We start from the raw sequence: 14,835 nt of genomic DNA, 5'->3' as shown, positions 1-14,835 counted from the left end.
CCAGTTCTTTCAGTCTCTCTTCATAGGGCTTTGTTTCCAGACCCCTGATCATCCTGGTAGCCCTCCTCTGAACACACTCCAGCTTGTCTGCGTCCTTCTTGAATTGCGGTGCCCAGAACTGGACACAATACTCTAGATGAGGCCTAACCAGGGCCGAATAGAGAGGAACCAGTACCTCACGCGATTTGGAAGCACAAAGATGCACCTCACTCAATTGGGTGGTCCTTTAAATAGGCAATGCTGCTGCTGCTGCTGGATTCAGACTCTAAGGACCCACACAACTGAAGTCACCCCAGAGCCCTCAATTTTAAAGGGCTGAATTAGCCCCAAATCTCACCTTTTGTTGGGACGCCAATCCAATTGAGGTAGCGGGTCAGCTTCTTGGAAATGTAGGTTTTCCCGCGAGCTGGGAGGCCGACCATAACAATCACAGTGGGGGAATTGGTGAGCTGCGGTCCACATGCTGCAGGGTTTTTTTTTTGGGGGGGGGGGAGAAAGACAGCAGGAAAGAGGCCGTTAAAATAGCACAGGTTCCTTTCTGCCGTTTTAGAAGTGCATTTTATGAAACCAAGCACCTGGGATAACCAGCACACGTTGGCCATAATTGCTAAAAGGTTAATCTGTAAACTAGGAAGTGGCCACATTCAAATCTCACCTCTGCCATAATGAACTCTCTAGGTAGCCACAAATAAGCCAATGCCTCTTAGCCTCAGCCCCGCCCCCCCAAATCTACAATAGAGGGATAACCGTAACCTACTACACAGCGTTGTTGTATGGATCACCAAGGTAATGTGTGCAAAGCACTTTGAATACAGCGCATTACACCAATGCAAATGGTGTAATGCGCTGGTCCTTCAAAAGATGCTTGGTCCTTCAAAAGACCAAAAAGGGTGGGAGAGAAGGAAGCCAATATCTCCCAGTTTGTTAGACACACATCAGCCTTTCCACTCCAGCCTTGAAAGAAAACAACTTCCACTACTAGACATTTAGAACCTTGAGTGTGCAAAACCAGCTGACCTGTCATTACAATAGGACGCGTGCCAGACACACAAAATCAGCTGCTGGGACTCTGGATAAGAAAGCATGACACAGCAGCCAACACACACACTTATCATAGTTTATGAAGGCTTGTTTGTATATGGCCTGCCAATGGGATTTCTCCCCGCAGAACCTGATGCGGAATTCAGCATGCCAAGAACCTCAGTAAGTTTCTAGTCCTTAAAGGTTTCAACTTTGCCCAAAACTCAAAAATGCATGGAACCATTCCTGGCTGCATCTCAGAAGCTAGTCTCATCAACAGCCTCTTTTAGACGAGTACTCTTTTTCCTGTCAAAAACCACTTCCCCCAACTTGTATCTGCTTCTGCTGCTCAGGTGCTACAACTTTTCTCAGGTTAGCCATTACTCAACAGAGCAGAAACCTACTGATACACAACACCGATTTGTCCTTGTCCTCCTTCCATTGCAACATTCCCGCACCTAGTATAAGAGGCCTTCGTAACTTTCTGAGTTTGGTTCCCTTGCTCCAGAGATTATTTTTACCTTGCATCGCCTACATGTTTTCAAAAGTCTTGCCACCTTAAGGACTAGAAACTTGCTTTTAAAAACAGGGATTCCTGGGATAACGAATTCTCACCCAGTGCCAATTCCCGTGCTAGTGCAATAAGATCACAGAGTACATATATGGTTCTATTTTGTGGACAGAATGCCATGAGGAACAGGAACATAGAATCATAGAATCGTAGAATTGGAAGGGGCCCATAAGACCATCGAGTCCAACCCCATTCCAACTCTCTTTCTTTTTTTAAACTGAACGTACAAGAAATGGTTCCATAACACTGCCCTGCACTTGCTGAATTGGAAGTTGAGGATGCAGGCAGCTTCAAATTATGGTAATTGTTTTAATATAAGGGCTGAATCACTGCAGGTGGACAGGCAGGTAGAGTTTGCATATAATCAAAAACCAGATAGAATGCAGTTTGTCCTCTTGTAGCAACCTGTTTGGCCAAGTCCTGCAGATTTGCCTGATGCAAACTTGTTCAGAATGCTGAAACAGAGTACGGTGTTGTTTAAAGGAAAAGATGAGCCGTTTTTCCAAATGCTTGGAGACACCACCCAGAGGAACTCTCCTGAAACGAATGGAAAATAGGCAAGGGTGCCACCGCCGTGTGCACAACTAATGAAGATCAGGGTGCTTCTGAACATGTACAGAGAGCACTCACTCAATGCTGAGTAACTTCAATGCATCAATGCATCACCCACCGGCTGACGTGAGGCAGCCAGGATATAAGTCAGGCAGCTAGTGCTGCCACCATCACCGTTTTCTGGGTAAAATGTCTATTTAGGCTGGATGTAGGTTTTGCATAATAGCCAGGAACCCATTCATTCCTCTAGCAGTCAAATCAGGCTTTTATGCAAAATGCCTTTTGCAGCCTGAGAGCATCTCTCAAAGGATCTGCAGGCCAGCTTTCTCCCGTCCCCTCTTTTGAGGAAGGCCAAAGCACACTTGGGTAATAAACATTAACACAGAAGTGCAAAAAACAGCCCGGTTCCTCAGTCACTCCAACTGGGCAGTATTTTTCATCCTGCACTTCGATGCTCCACTGCAAAGCAGGCCCTTTCAAAGTGCTCTCTGCTGTGCGGAGTCCTCTTCAATCTCTGCTCGTACACCCTCTGCACTGTGGGCACCAACTACCAGCCGGGGGAGTGGGCAGATTTCATTAAATTACTTCCTCTTCGAAGGCTCAAATATACAGATTTTGGCCAATTTTGTGCGCTGTTAACATGATTACTGGAAACCTACATCCCGTTGGGAGTGCTTGCTCCTTTGAACATTTCAGTCTTAGGCTGCCCGGGTTTTTGAATTCCGACTCTGACTGGCTGAAGGATGCAAGGAACATTCCCACTCAAAGCCAATGTATGCATCAGGGTTTATCCAGGTGTGTGTGGTTTCGCCCCCAAAATAATTCATTCTTGCTTTGATCCAGTAACAAAAATATTCCGTTCACAAGTAATGAAGAGGGGGTTGATTGCTAAGATGTGAAAGCTGACATGGGAGAGGAACCTCTTGTGCAAGCACGGAGTCATTACTGACTCTTGGAGGGACGCCAGCTTTTGCTGACGTTTTCTTGGCAGACCTTATAGCGGGGTGGTTTGCTGTTGCCTTCCCTGGCCGTGATGACCTTTCCCCCAGCTAACTGGGTACTCATTTTACCGACCTCGGGAGGATGGAAGGCTGAGTCGACCCGAGCCGGCTGCCTGAAACCAGCTTCCGCTGGGATCGAACTCAGGCCATGGGGAGAGTTTCAGCTGCAGAAACTGCTGCTTTACCACTCTGCGCCACATGAGGCTCGACACGGGAGAAGAGAATGTAAAATAAAATAAGGAAGGCACTTGACGTTCCTTCTTATTTTGAAAGGGCTGCGTGAGCACTCCTGTGCTCAAGTTACACAAAACTGTTCTCAAGGCAATGTGCAAACTGGAATAACTGGGTGTGTAGGATGTAAAGCTTTCACCCCTAAAAAAGCAGCTTTCAATGTATCCTATCCAATTAGTCCAGGTCTGTCTTATCTCCAGGTACACCCTCACCCCAAAGCCTTTGCCAGCAAGAGAGAGAAGCTGATCACAGTGGCCTCCTTCCGTCGGGAAGCTAAACTACGTTTTAGCATTATACGAAAAAGTTGCAGCTTCATCAGCTCCTCCTTTTCCGGGTGCAGCCATGAGAAGGAAATTGAAAGCTTTCGCTTGTTAGCTATCCACAGTTTAACATCGCGTCTGAACCCAGACAAAACGTGTTTAGTCCTTAACTGTGGTTTTCTGAGACAAGCCAACTTCAAACCATAGTTTATGAAGTTGGCTTGCTTCAATAAACCATAGTTAAGGGTTTGGACATTATAAAAAAAACTGCAGTTAATTGAAGCCAGAAGCAAAAGCTTCCAATCTCTTCCTCCTAACAGCCATGCCAGAGGATGAGAGACAGGAACCTAAGAACTCAAAACTTACACACTTTAGGGGTTTTACCAAGCGCTCATAGTTTAACATATCTGAACCAGGCTAATGCCTTTCAGCTAGAGAAGTGTTCTAGCATGGGTGGCAATACAACAGAGAGAAGAGGGGGATCTATACATATGTACAGGTTTTTTTTGTTTTTTACCTGCCTGGATTACTTTCTAGAAATTGCAAATATTTCACAAATCTTCACAAGTATCAAGCTGATAAACAGCTTATACCATACCAGAAACTAGAATGCTAAGCAATTTCTAGACACTTTTTTGAATACTATTTTTATTGATTTTCAAGTAAGGACAAATACAATAAACACACAGAGTAAAAGAAAACACCCAACAACAATACAAATGTTCCCACAGCACCACTATAAAAAAAGCAGGCGTGTTCATATCTTCAATAAGCACTTAGCAAATACAGAAATCTTAACCAAATCTTGTACAGAAAAAGATGCAGGTTCAGTTAGAATTTCTGACCAAAAGGATTCCTGAGAGACAGTTTTTAACAGATCCCCTGGTGTTGAGCATCGTTATGCAAACGGTGTTAAAATGCATTTCCCCCCCTAGGTTGGAAAATTCATAAAGAAGTGGAAATGAGATTTTGTGATGAGATGAGGCTACAGCCCTAGATACAGTGTCTCCAAGAATAATTTCTGGAAAAATATTTGCAATGTTTCTCCCAGGAGAAACTTTTAAAAATGGGATCTTCTTTCTTGGTATTTAGGCATGTAGGCCTCGTATGATATATAAAACGCACCAACACACAGTAATGCAGTCCACACAAAGTACGCACATAACCTGAGAGTGTGCCCCTATGGATTCAACATAGGGAAATGCTTCTCTCTCACTCTCTCTCCATTCTCCTCCCTCCGCAGCAGGCACTAACATGGCTTTGGAGATCCTACGTGGCAGACGTGCAACTTGACAGAAAATGAATGGATTGCCGCTAGGAATCCTGACTAAGGCATCATTTCACAGCCAGCCTCTCAGATGCTAGGAGGAGGAGTCAAGGAATTAAGGTATTTCACGCACCGCACACACAAACCAACCCAGAAGGCATCCAAGGCCAATAAACTCCATGACTCTTTTAAAGGGGAAGTAATTCTCTCTTCGCTCATCCCTGTGGGATTTCATCCTATTTGCATCAGATAAGAACCCCCAGCGTGTGCCTGAACAGATCTTGCTCTCCTTTATTTCAAGCCTTCCTTCCTTAACTTTTTGGGGGAGAGAATGGGAAGTAATTCTTGCCAACTGGTACCCAGTTGAGTAAAATTAACAGTTTGCTAACAGAGTGAATAATCAAGGGCGCACACAGAGAGAGGGGGGGGAATTTGGAAAATCCCACAGTCTTGCGGCATCCTTGAAGACTAAGGAATTTATGAATTTATGCCATAGGTTGAAGTCTTTCGGGTGCCACAAGACTCTTGTTCATTGTTGCTGCCACGGACTAACACAGCTACTACCACTCTGGAAATTGTTACGCAAGAAAAATCTAGGTGCACAAGACCCTCTCGGCCAAGTACAAAGGAAAGCTCTCCTCCTGCAACGATGTAACAGCAAATGAGGGCTTGGTAAAACCCAAAATGACGCTACATCTACAAAGATGTCAAAATCGGACATATTTCCAACTTTAGACGCAAGGACTCTGAGTAGAGACTGATGGAAATCTCTGGAAAAATGTACCCCATGCACACTGCCAAGTGAATACGTTGGGGTTCTCAAGGAATAAGCAGAACATCAGAACTTTTTTTTTTAAAAAAAATAATTTATCTTTGCTCTGAACACTTTTAAATTTGATGAAGAATTATTTGATTTGAAAGTTTGCTGGGGTGTTTTTTAAGTGATCCAGACAAGGATATCTATCATCTGTAGTTGTTCTATGTTTTTTCTTCTTCTTTCTCATACACAAACTACCCTCATGCAGCAAAGCAAAAATATTATCCAGTTTCAGTTTAAAAAAACAATGAATTATTTGTAATGGTCCTGAAAGGCCACAACTGAACCACTCAATTAAGGCTGCAATCCTAAATACACTTACTAGACAGCAATAGCCATTGAACACAGCAGGACTTACTTCTGAGTAAACAGCCTAGCAGCTGTGCAACTCAATAGTAAACGGATTACAAGGAAAACAGTCCCAATGAAATGAATGGGGCATAATTTGTAGTGTGCAAGATTGACTGGGTTGTAGTGTTCCTGCTGAGAGGTTCAATTTTAAAGAAAACACCCATGAACCAGTCAAAGCTGAGCACTTTTAAATGCCAGACTTCATTGGGTGAGCACATATTAACTCAGACGCCTTGCACTACCTAGAGTTCTATAGGATATACTCTCAGCCGGAAGGTAGGATCAATCCAGTGCTTAAACTTCGCCACTTAAACAGGGGTGAACAACTTGTGTTTTGGCCTACAGTGTCCATAAGCCCCAGCCAACATGGCCAAAGGTGATGGGAGTTGTAGGTCAAAACTTCTGGAAGGCTGGGTTAGATCAGCAAGCACCTTGGAAAGGAAGACTTTGAACCACAAACTCACGTTCAGCACAGCTGAGAGACTACGCAACCTTTTGAAGACAACCACAGTGCCCTGAACTGTGAACAAAGCATTCACAAGAGCCTTTGGGTTTGCTGGGTCACAACCCAGAGAGCATCCCTTTAACAGCACTGGGGCTGCAAAATATGGGTGTTGCATAAGCTGCCTCCCTGAGCGCTTCACCCACCCAACTCCCATGAAGCAAGCTGGAGTTGCATAGCGTTGCGTAGGCAATAGGCCAAGGAGTTTCGAAAAGCCAGAGCTGCAGAACTGATACTGGGACGCCAGGCTGCAAAGTGGCAGTCCGAGGAGACCCACCCCAAGACTGCTAGGAGACTGCAGGAATTTATGGGTTCCTTCGAGGCGAACAGGCAGCTAGCTTCTCAGCTTGGCTTCCTTCCCCAACCCTCAATCATCATTTACTGTTATCAAACAGATCAGACATCATCATTAACAGTAATTGTACAATCCCATCTTCCACCTTTACATCCATCTCGGCTTCTTTTGACCACAGTGGGGGGAAACCCAGTGGGATTCACCTGGCAGCATTTATTTAGCTAAACAATTTTTTTGCAAAAAAATCCCATCCAAAGAATAAAGGAAGAGACAAGTAAAGAAGGGAATCCCTGTTTATCTTTCCTCTTTAATCGGATACACGTTTAAAGACACAGGGCTTGTTTACAAGGGGCCCAAGGATTGTGAGTAACAGCAGCCTTGCCCAATGCAGCACCCTCCAGATGTGCTGGATTACAATCCCCATGATCCCCAGATAGCTGCAGATCATGGGAGTTGTAGTCCAACACAGCTGAAGTGTGCCAGATTGGACAAGGGAGTGCCACCTGTTATCTCCCTCTCTCTGCAGAGTGTCTTTCTCCCTACCCAAAACAGGCACCGATCCAGCCAGCCTCGGCCAAGGGCTTACATTGTGCCGGCAACTCTAAAAAGCTGGTCATGCAATAAGGGCAGGAGAGGCAAATTGTTAAATGAACGAAGCAGGGGTTATTTTTTCACTTCCACCCACAACTCAGAGTGGCTTTTCCAAATTACTTCTAGGATAACCATTTTTAGGACATCCGTGGTCCCTTGATGGCTTTTAAAGACAATAAAGCTTGGGAGGACACCCCTGGATTAACTCAGCACTAAGTACATCGTTCAGTCATCACTGTCAGGAAAAGTCACTGGGTCAAGATTCCAAAAGGAACACACACACACACACACACACACAGAGAGAGAGAGTGGGTTGCTTTATGGAATTAGGAGGGAACCAAAATATTATCTGCGGTGTCAGAATCAGGGGAAAAAAGTTAGAGGGAATGGAGTTGAACGTTGTCAAAGAAGTGAGTGACCCTCAAGGTGGCTTTGGAATTCTTGTCTGTTGAGGAAGGGGTCACCTTCCCAAGTGGCTGGACTCACTTGTTTGAGTCACCTGGCAGGCAGCTTTCTGCAAAGCATCCATGCTCTGATTGTGGCAAGCTACATGGCCTGGCGTGCAGAACTGGGTCACAGACTGTGTGTTGGTGTATGTATGTGGTGTGCAAGTTCAGCTTTTTGGATGGGGAGGGTCAGATTAGATGACCTCTTGGTACACCCAAATAGGGTATTACAGAGTGGGCCGATCAACAATGTATGGGACAGTGGTGAGAACACAAGAACAATACTGTTTAAAAATACATCAGTTCCCTACTATACACACACACACACACACACATAATTTCTCAGAGTATGAAGTATTGCAGAATTCTCTCATTTATTCTCATGACACCCTGCAAGGAGGCTTAGGCAGCAGTTAAGTCCCAAAATGAGAGATGTCAAGGCATCCAGGAGCTGCATCCTTTGACCTGGAACTCCCCTTGCACCCAGCTGTTTTCAGGGCAAAGTTGACTCTCCACACATGCTCAAGGGGACTCTTGTCATTTTTACATGAAACGTTTCAGCGCCCGGCTTTGTAAAAAGAGGTTCTGGAGTAGGGACAAGAAGACCGGGGGGGGGGGGACGGGGGGGACTGGGGCAAAGCAGCCTAACAGCCTCCACCCACTCCAGGCATTTCAGCTTCACCTCTTAATGCCCGTTTCTTTCCTACCACACCCAGTTGCTGCTGCTGAGCTGAGCAGCCGCGGTTCCTCCAACGCAGCTTCTGCGCTTTCGAAACCAGCCAGACACAAAGAAATGATGCCATTTTCCTTCTCTCTATCACTTGAGCAGGAGAGAGCTCCACCTAGCCCGTTGCCTTTGGGTCAGGCTGCCCTTAAAGCCACAGGGAGGGACTGGTCCAGGCAAAAGGGAGCAAACCTTACTGGACCGGCTCTTCTAAAAAATGCCGCTCAGCACGTCTGACACCGGCTCAGTCCTGCCTAGCAGTGCAACCCCCTCAGGTCTCCCCGTCAAAGGCCCCTCCCTCCCCCCTTCCATCCAAGGTACCCAGGATCCCTCCCACTTAGGGATGCTGACCAGCTCTCGGACCTCCACCAAGCAAAGCATAAATCCTGCCCATTTAAGCTCTGGCTAATTGAGGGCCCGGAAGAGGGTGGGAGATCATCAACTGGGGAGGGAGCGAGTCTGGGAGGGGCAATGCGGCAGGGCATCCACGCCTCCCCCAACCCCGGCGGCCCCATCTCTTCTCCCACCCTACCTAAGTGGAGTCCCATGGGACCAAGGAACCCAGTTGCCTGGAACAGCACTCTCTATATTTTTTTTGTGTGGGGGGACAAAATTACAACGGCACAGCCCCAAACGGGCCCACTGGCCATCCGCAGAGGAGGCTGGGGCCCGCTTCTCCCAGCCCTGGCCAAGCAGCGGTAGCTCCGGTCCAAAGCCGAGCACCTGCAGGTATTTCAAATCCCAGGTGATGGGATGGGAGAGGGGCCGCGCAGCCCTTCCAGAGATACGAGTCGGCCGCAGCTCTCCCCGAACGGGGGCGCCCTCCAGAGGATGCTGGGTGTTGTAGTCCGACGCCTCTGGAGGGCGCCCCCGTTGGGAGAAGGCAGAGGAGTGAGCAGAGTGGCAGCAGCACCCGCCCCCTCTCCGCTCGCCTTCTCCGCCCCCCTCCGCCATGGCAAGCGTGCCTCGGCTCACAGACGCATCGCGAGCAGCCCCAGACGGGAGGGAGGCCGGGGGGAAGAGGAGGCGTGGCGCCGGGATGGGAGCATTTCAGGTCAGCCACATGGCCCGGGCCGCCGCCGCCGCGCAAGGGAGCTCCGAGCCGAGCTTCGTAGCGCGGCGGCGGCGGCTGTTCCTGCCGGCACCATTCGCTGCAGCGCTGCGCAGCCCGTAGTCCCGCCCAGGAGAAGAGAAGGAAAGTCCGGAGCCGCCCGGGAGCGCACGCCGCCGGCTCCCCGCGAACACTCCTTTCCGGCCACCCCGGGGCAGGCAGAACGCCGAAAACCCGCGCGGGGCGAAGACAGGGCGCCGTTTGCAATCGGGCACCGCGGGGAGTGGGGGAGGGCAGGGGTAGGATCCACCGTGGGTCCTACTTCCGAGTAGACACACGCACAGAGGAGATGAATAGGACTCCACTTTGGCACGACTCACTGAAGTCCCGTTCATTTCAATGGGTCTACTCGGAGGAGGGGTAACATGGGATACCACCCAGGGTGGGGAGGCGGGGGCTTGTGCGCACGATGGCGGCGGCGACAAGCAAGGGAATCGTTCGCCGGCAGCGATGCTCCGCGAAGCCTCCGCGCCCACGTAGGCAAAAAAAGAACAAAAATCTGCGCACGACGCACGGGACTCCCTCCTCCCCCAGCCAAGAAATCTGCATTCACACACCCCAACCTAAGAAGAGCCACGCTGGATCAGGCCAAGGCGTGCACCTCCAGATTTCTATTCCTAAAACAACCCCCTACACACACACACACACCCGAAAGAAAACCCCAACCGTCCTTATCTGATGTCATTTTCCAGCCCCTCGCCTCTTCCCTCCCAAGGTACGGTTTTCTTCTGCATCCCTAGGCTACAAGCACACCAATCGCATCCATTCTCCATTACGCCCCCTCCCAAACCCCCAAAATCTACGCCCGGGTACCCACCCACGCCGAGCTTTACGCATCCATGCAAATCGCCGCCGTGCTGGGATAAAGGTCGGCGGGTTCCGCATCCGCGGAAGAAGCGCGCGACCGCCGCCACCACCCCTCCCCCCACGCGTGCCCTATACTCACATCTATGGGGCAGCGCCGGGTGATTATCCGGTGGCAGCCAAATTTTCTGGATCCGGCTTTGCGTTAGCTCCATGGGCATCTTTAAAGCAAAGGTCTTGGCGCGCTCCGGCTCCACCTTGGGTTGCAGATGCCGCGGGAGGAAGAGGAGGAGAGGCGTGACCGGTGTGTGTGCGGGGTGGGGGGAGATGGAGACGAAGACAGAGATAAAGGGGTGTGTGTGGCGGCTTTACCTCCCCTTCCTTCCTTTTTCTGGCTGTTTTCCTTTACAAAAATCTGGGAACTTTTATAATCTCTTAAGGCCTCTAGGATCTAAGCTGTGCACACACAAATAATCAAGCAGCTTTTCAAAGGTTTTCCAGGGGAGGGGGGGCGGATAAATCCACTTCACGCCCAGGGAAAGATGGGAAGAAATTCCTTGCAAACCGGAGGAAGGGAGCGCTGGACCAAGCCCAGGTGCCCTTGTCTGCGATCAGATTAAAAGAGCCTCGGTCCGGGTGAATTCAGGCGCTGGGAATGAATGCCGGCTGCCCGGCGCGGCTATTTCTATAGACCGGCCGGCAAAAAAAAAAAAAGAAGGGAGAAAAAGAGGGCTTGCGTCACGGCCCGCCTCCTCTACCAGGCCAAGGGGGCGGGGGGAAATTCTTTCGCTTTCACGTCCTGAAGGAGAAAAGCAGCGCAGAGCCGTCTCAAAGTATCCCACTGCTGCCCCCATCAGTCGCCTGGCTGAACTGGAGCCGGGTCAATAATTCAATCAAGGGACGCCTCTTTTCCCCCCCACAAGACAAAGGAATAATAAACCTTTCCCGGTGGGAAAGAGAAAAGGACGCTTTTAAACTATTCGTGGTCAAGCTCATCAAAGTGATGGGATTTTTCACGTTATGTGGAAGTCATTAAAGCCCTTTCAGTCCTGCTGAATTCATTTGGAAACACTTCCCGCCTGATCTCAAGTAAATCTGCATAAGATTAGACTTAAGTACAAACTTCATTCTCCCAGTGCAGTTAGTGACATTGCATACATGTTTACTTAGGAGTAAATTCCAAAGAGTCCAACGGAGTTACTCTTAAGTAAATGCGCACAAGTGCTTAACTTCGACTGGATCTTCAGCGTACATTTTCATGTGCCATGATGAATACCAGTAATCTTTTTTTCTGAATTTTTTGGAAGGTAAAATGCCAGTTTTTGGAGAACTGAAAACTTTGCAAAACTTAAAAGTGAAAACATTCTTCTGAAATACAGAGACGGAGGCTCAAATGTTTCCAGTTAATATCTTTAGCCGAACCATAAATGTATTAAGTTTTGCCCCGTTCAGAAGACACCTTAAACCATGGCTTTAACCATGGTGGTTAAGCCGGAAAGCCAGGGCTGTGTTCAGAAGACACCTTAAACCATGGCTTTAACCATAGTGAATAAAGCAAAAAGCCTTATTTACTGTGGTTAAAGCCATGGTTTAAGGTGTCTTCTGAACAGGCCCTTTGTTTTTCTAGTTTGCATGAAAGATGGTAAGACTTTTCATATATCCTCAGCCTAAGAAGCAGGTCCTCTACTGTGGTTGCAACCTTAAAAGGTTTCCCTTGGAGAACTGACAGGATTTACTTCTGAGTAAATATGCATAGGATTGCACTGACTATACATTTCTTACATTCCCCGGTGGGTGGCGGTGCTTATGAAAAGTTCTACGGCTTAAGAATTCATCAAGGAACTAGAAATTTAAAATATATAGTTGAAATATATAGACACAATACTGTATAATCTATGCTAATACAGATTTCAAGTGTACAGATTCCAGATGGGTAGCTAACTCTGTTGCAACATAACCAACAAAGATTCTCGTGGCATCTCAAAGACGAACCCGGGCATTGTGGCATGCATTTTCATGGACTAGAGTTCACATCATTGGATGCATATTTATTACACAGAGCTGTACATATACTCCAACTATTTATTTGATTGATTGATTGCATTTTTATACTGCCCAATAGCCGAAGCTCTCAGGGTGGTTCACAGCTATTGCGTTTTTGAAATGGAAAATTAGATACACCTTTTACTCTAATTTAAAAACGCTTTAACATTCATGGCATGAACAAACAGATGCCCAGCTATGCAAGCCTAACCTACCCTTGTTTACTTAACAGTAAAGCCCAGTGCCTTCTCCCTGCTGATTTTGGTGGGACTGGTTTCCAGGTTAATATGCTTAGGATTGCAGCCCAAAGCGACCATTAGGATTCCTTTAAGGTGGATTCCTGCATTGAGCAGGGGTTTGGACTCGATGGCCTTTATAGGACCCTTCCAACTCTGATTCTAGCAATCTAGAAAGATGCCTTATGCCAGGTCAGACTATTTATCCATCTAGCTCGATACTGTTCACTCTGAAGGAAAGCAGCTCTCCAAGGCCTTAAACAGGGGTTTCTTTTCCATCACCAGCTTCCTGAACCTTTTAACTGGAAATGCCAAGGAACTGAGGATCTTTCGCAGGAAAACCAGGTGCTGGATTAACGATGCAATCATGCATCGGATTGCTCCCTTAGAGATATTATTTGCATAGAAAGAAGGGAGGAAAAATCCCTGGTTTGCACATGATTAGTGCCTTTGGATAGTGGCCAAAACCGATATTTGAAACCCTTCAGACCCTACGATAATGCGATGTTTAAAATGGAGAAACCCAAGGCAGGCATTTCCAGGAATGCAGAACTGATGTCATTCCGACCAGTGAGGCTGATGAGCGTTTAGGGTGCAGCTACATCCCCAGGGCATACCGAATTATGTTATTTTGGGATAGCCAGAAACCAGTTCCACACGCACAAGATGTGGGTGTAGAGTCTGCATTTCTCACAAAACAGCCACCTTCGATGTCAGGGACTCTAAACTGAGCAAGTGTCCAGAGTAGTTTGTGACGTGGTATGGAAGACTGCAGGTAAGAAAAGGTGAGGGAGGGGAAGTAAGGAACTCCACTGGGCATGTCTAAAGTAGCTCTTTGCTTCCCACCTGATCTATATTATTTCTTTATAGCTTGCTGGGGATGATAGGAGTTGCATATGGAAGGTACCGGGTTGGGGAAGGCTGATCTAGATATTATAGCGCCATCAGTGTGCACGGTGCTTTAGAAAATACAAGAGGATGAGTCTCTGCCCCCAAGACGCTTACAATCTAAACACTGCTACAGGAGAGACAACAGAAGAAGGAAAGGGAAATGGAGGCAGGGATAGAATCATAGAATAGCAGAGCTGGAAGGGGCCTACAAGGCCATCGAGTCCAACCCCCTGCTCAATGCAGGAATCCACCCTAAAGCATCCCTGACAGATGGTTGTCCAGCTGCCTCTTGAAGGCCTCTAGTGTGGGGGAGCCCACAACCTCCCTAGGTAACTGATTCCATTGTCGTACTGCTCTAACAGTCAGGAAGTTGTTGTTATTATTATTATTATTATTATTATTATTTATTTATTTATATAGCACCATCAATGTACATGGTGCTGTACAGAGTAAAACAGTAAATAGCAAGACCCTGCCGCATAGGCTTACAATCTAATAAAATCATAGTAAAACAATAAGGAGGGGAAGAGAATGCAAACAGGTACAGGGTAGGGTAAGCAGGCACAGGGTAGGGAAAAACTAACAGTAGAAAGTAACAGTAGAAGTCTGCACAGCATCAAGTTTTTCCTGATGTCCAGCTGGAATCTGGCTTCCTTTAACTTGAGCCTGTTATTCCGTGTCCTGCACTCTGGGAGGATCGAGAAGAGATTCTGGCCCTCCTCTGTGTGACAACCTTTTAAGTATTTGCAGAGTGCTATCATGTCTCCCCTCCATCTTCTCTTCTCCAGGCTAAACATGCCCGGTTCTTTCAGTCTCTCTTCATAGGGCTTTGTTTCCAGATCCCTGATCACCCTGGTTGTCCTCCTCTGAACACGCTCCAGCTTGTCTGCGTCCTTCTTGAATTGTGGAGCCCAGAACTGGACGCAATACTCTAGATGAGGCCTAACCAGGACCGAATAGAGAGGAACCAGTACCTCACGTGATTTGGAAGCTATACTTCTATTAACACAGCCCAAAATAGCATTTGCCTTTCTTGCAGCCATATCGCACTGTTGGCTCATATTCAGCTTGCGATCTACAACAATTCCAAGATCTGGCATGCTCTCTATCCCTGCCACCGGG

General features: G+C 47.5%; 1 protein-coding gene across 1 annotated transcript in view; it reads right to left on the bottom strand.

The window, feature by feature from the left end:
- Nucleotides 1-10,842, bottom strand: part of PFKFB3 (6-phosphofructo-2-kinase/fructose-2,6-biphosphatase 3) — a 36,952-nt gene extending 26,110 nt beyond the window's left edge. Inside the window, exons 1-2 of the mRNA XM_063134110.1 lie at nt 10,686-10,842; nt 338-463 (exon numbers count right to left, since the gene is read on the bottom strand). Of these exons, the coding sequence (XP_062990180.1) occupies nt 338-463; nt 10,686-10,764 (205 nt within the window). The 5' untranslated portion in view covers nt 10,765-10,842. The remainder of the gene's footprint in view (nt 1-337; nt 464-10,685) is intronic.
- Between the last annotated feature and the right edge of the window lie 3,993 nt (nt 10,843-14,835).

This window comes from Elgaria multicarinata, chromosome 9, assembly GCF_023053635.1.
Source record: "Elgaria multicarinata webbii isolate HBS135686 ecotype San Diego chromosome 9, rElgMul1.1.pri, whole genome shotgun sequence".
NCBI lineage: Eukaryota > Metazoa > Chordata > Lepidosauria > Squamata > Anguidae > Elgaria > Elgaria multicarinata.
The sequence above is the reverse complement of the archived record's forward strand: the minus strand, read 5'-3'. Positions and strand labels throughout refer to the sequence as shown.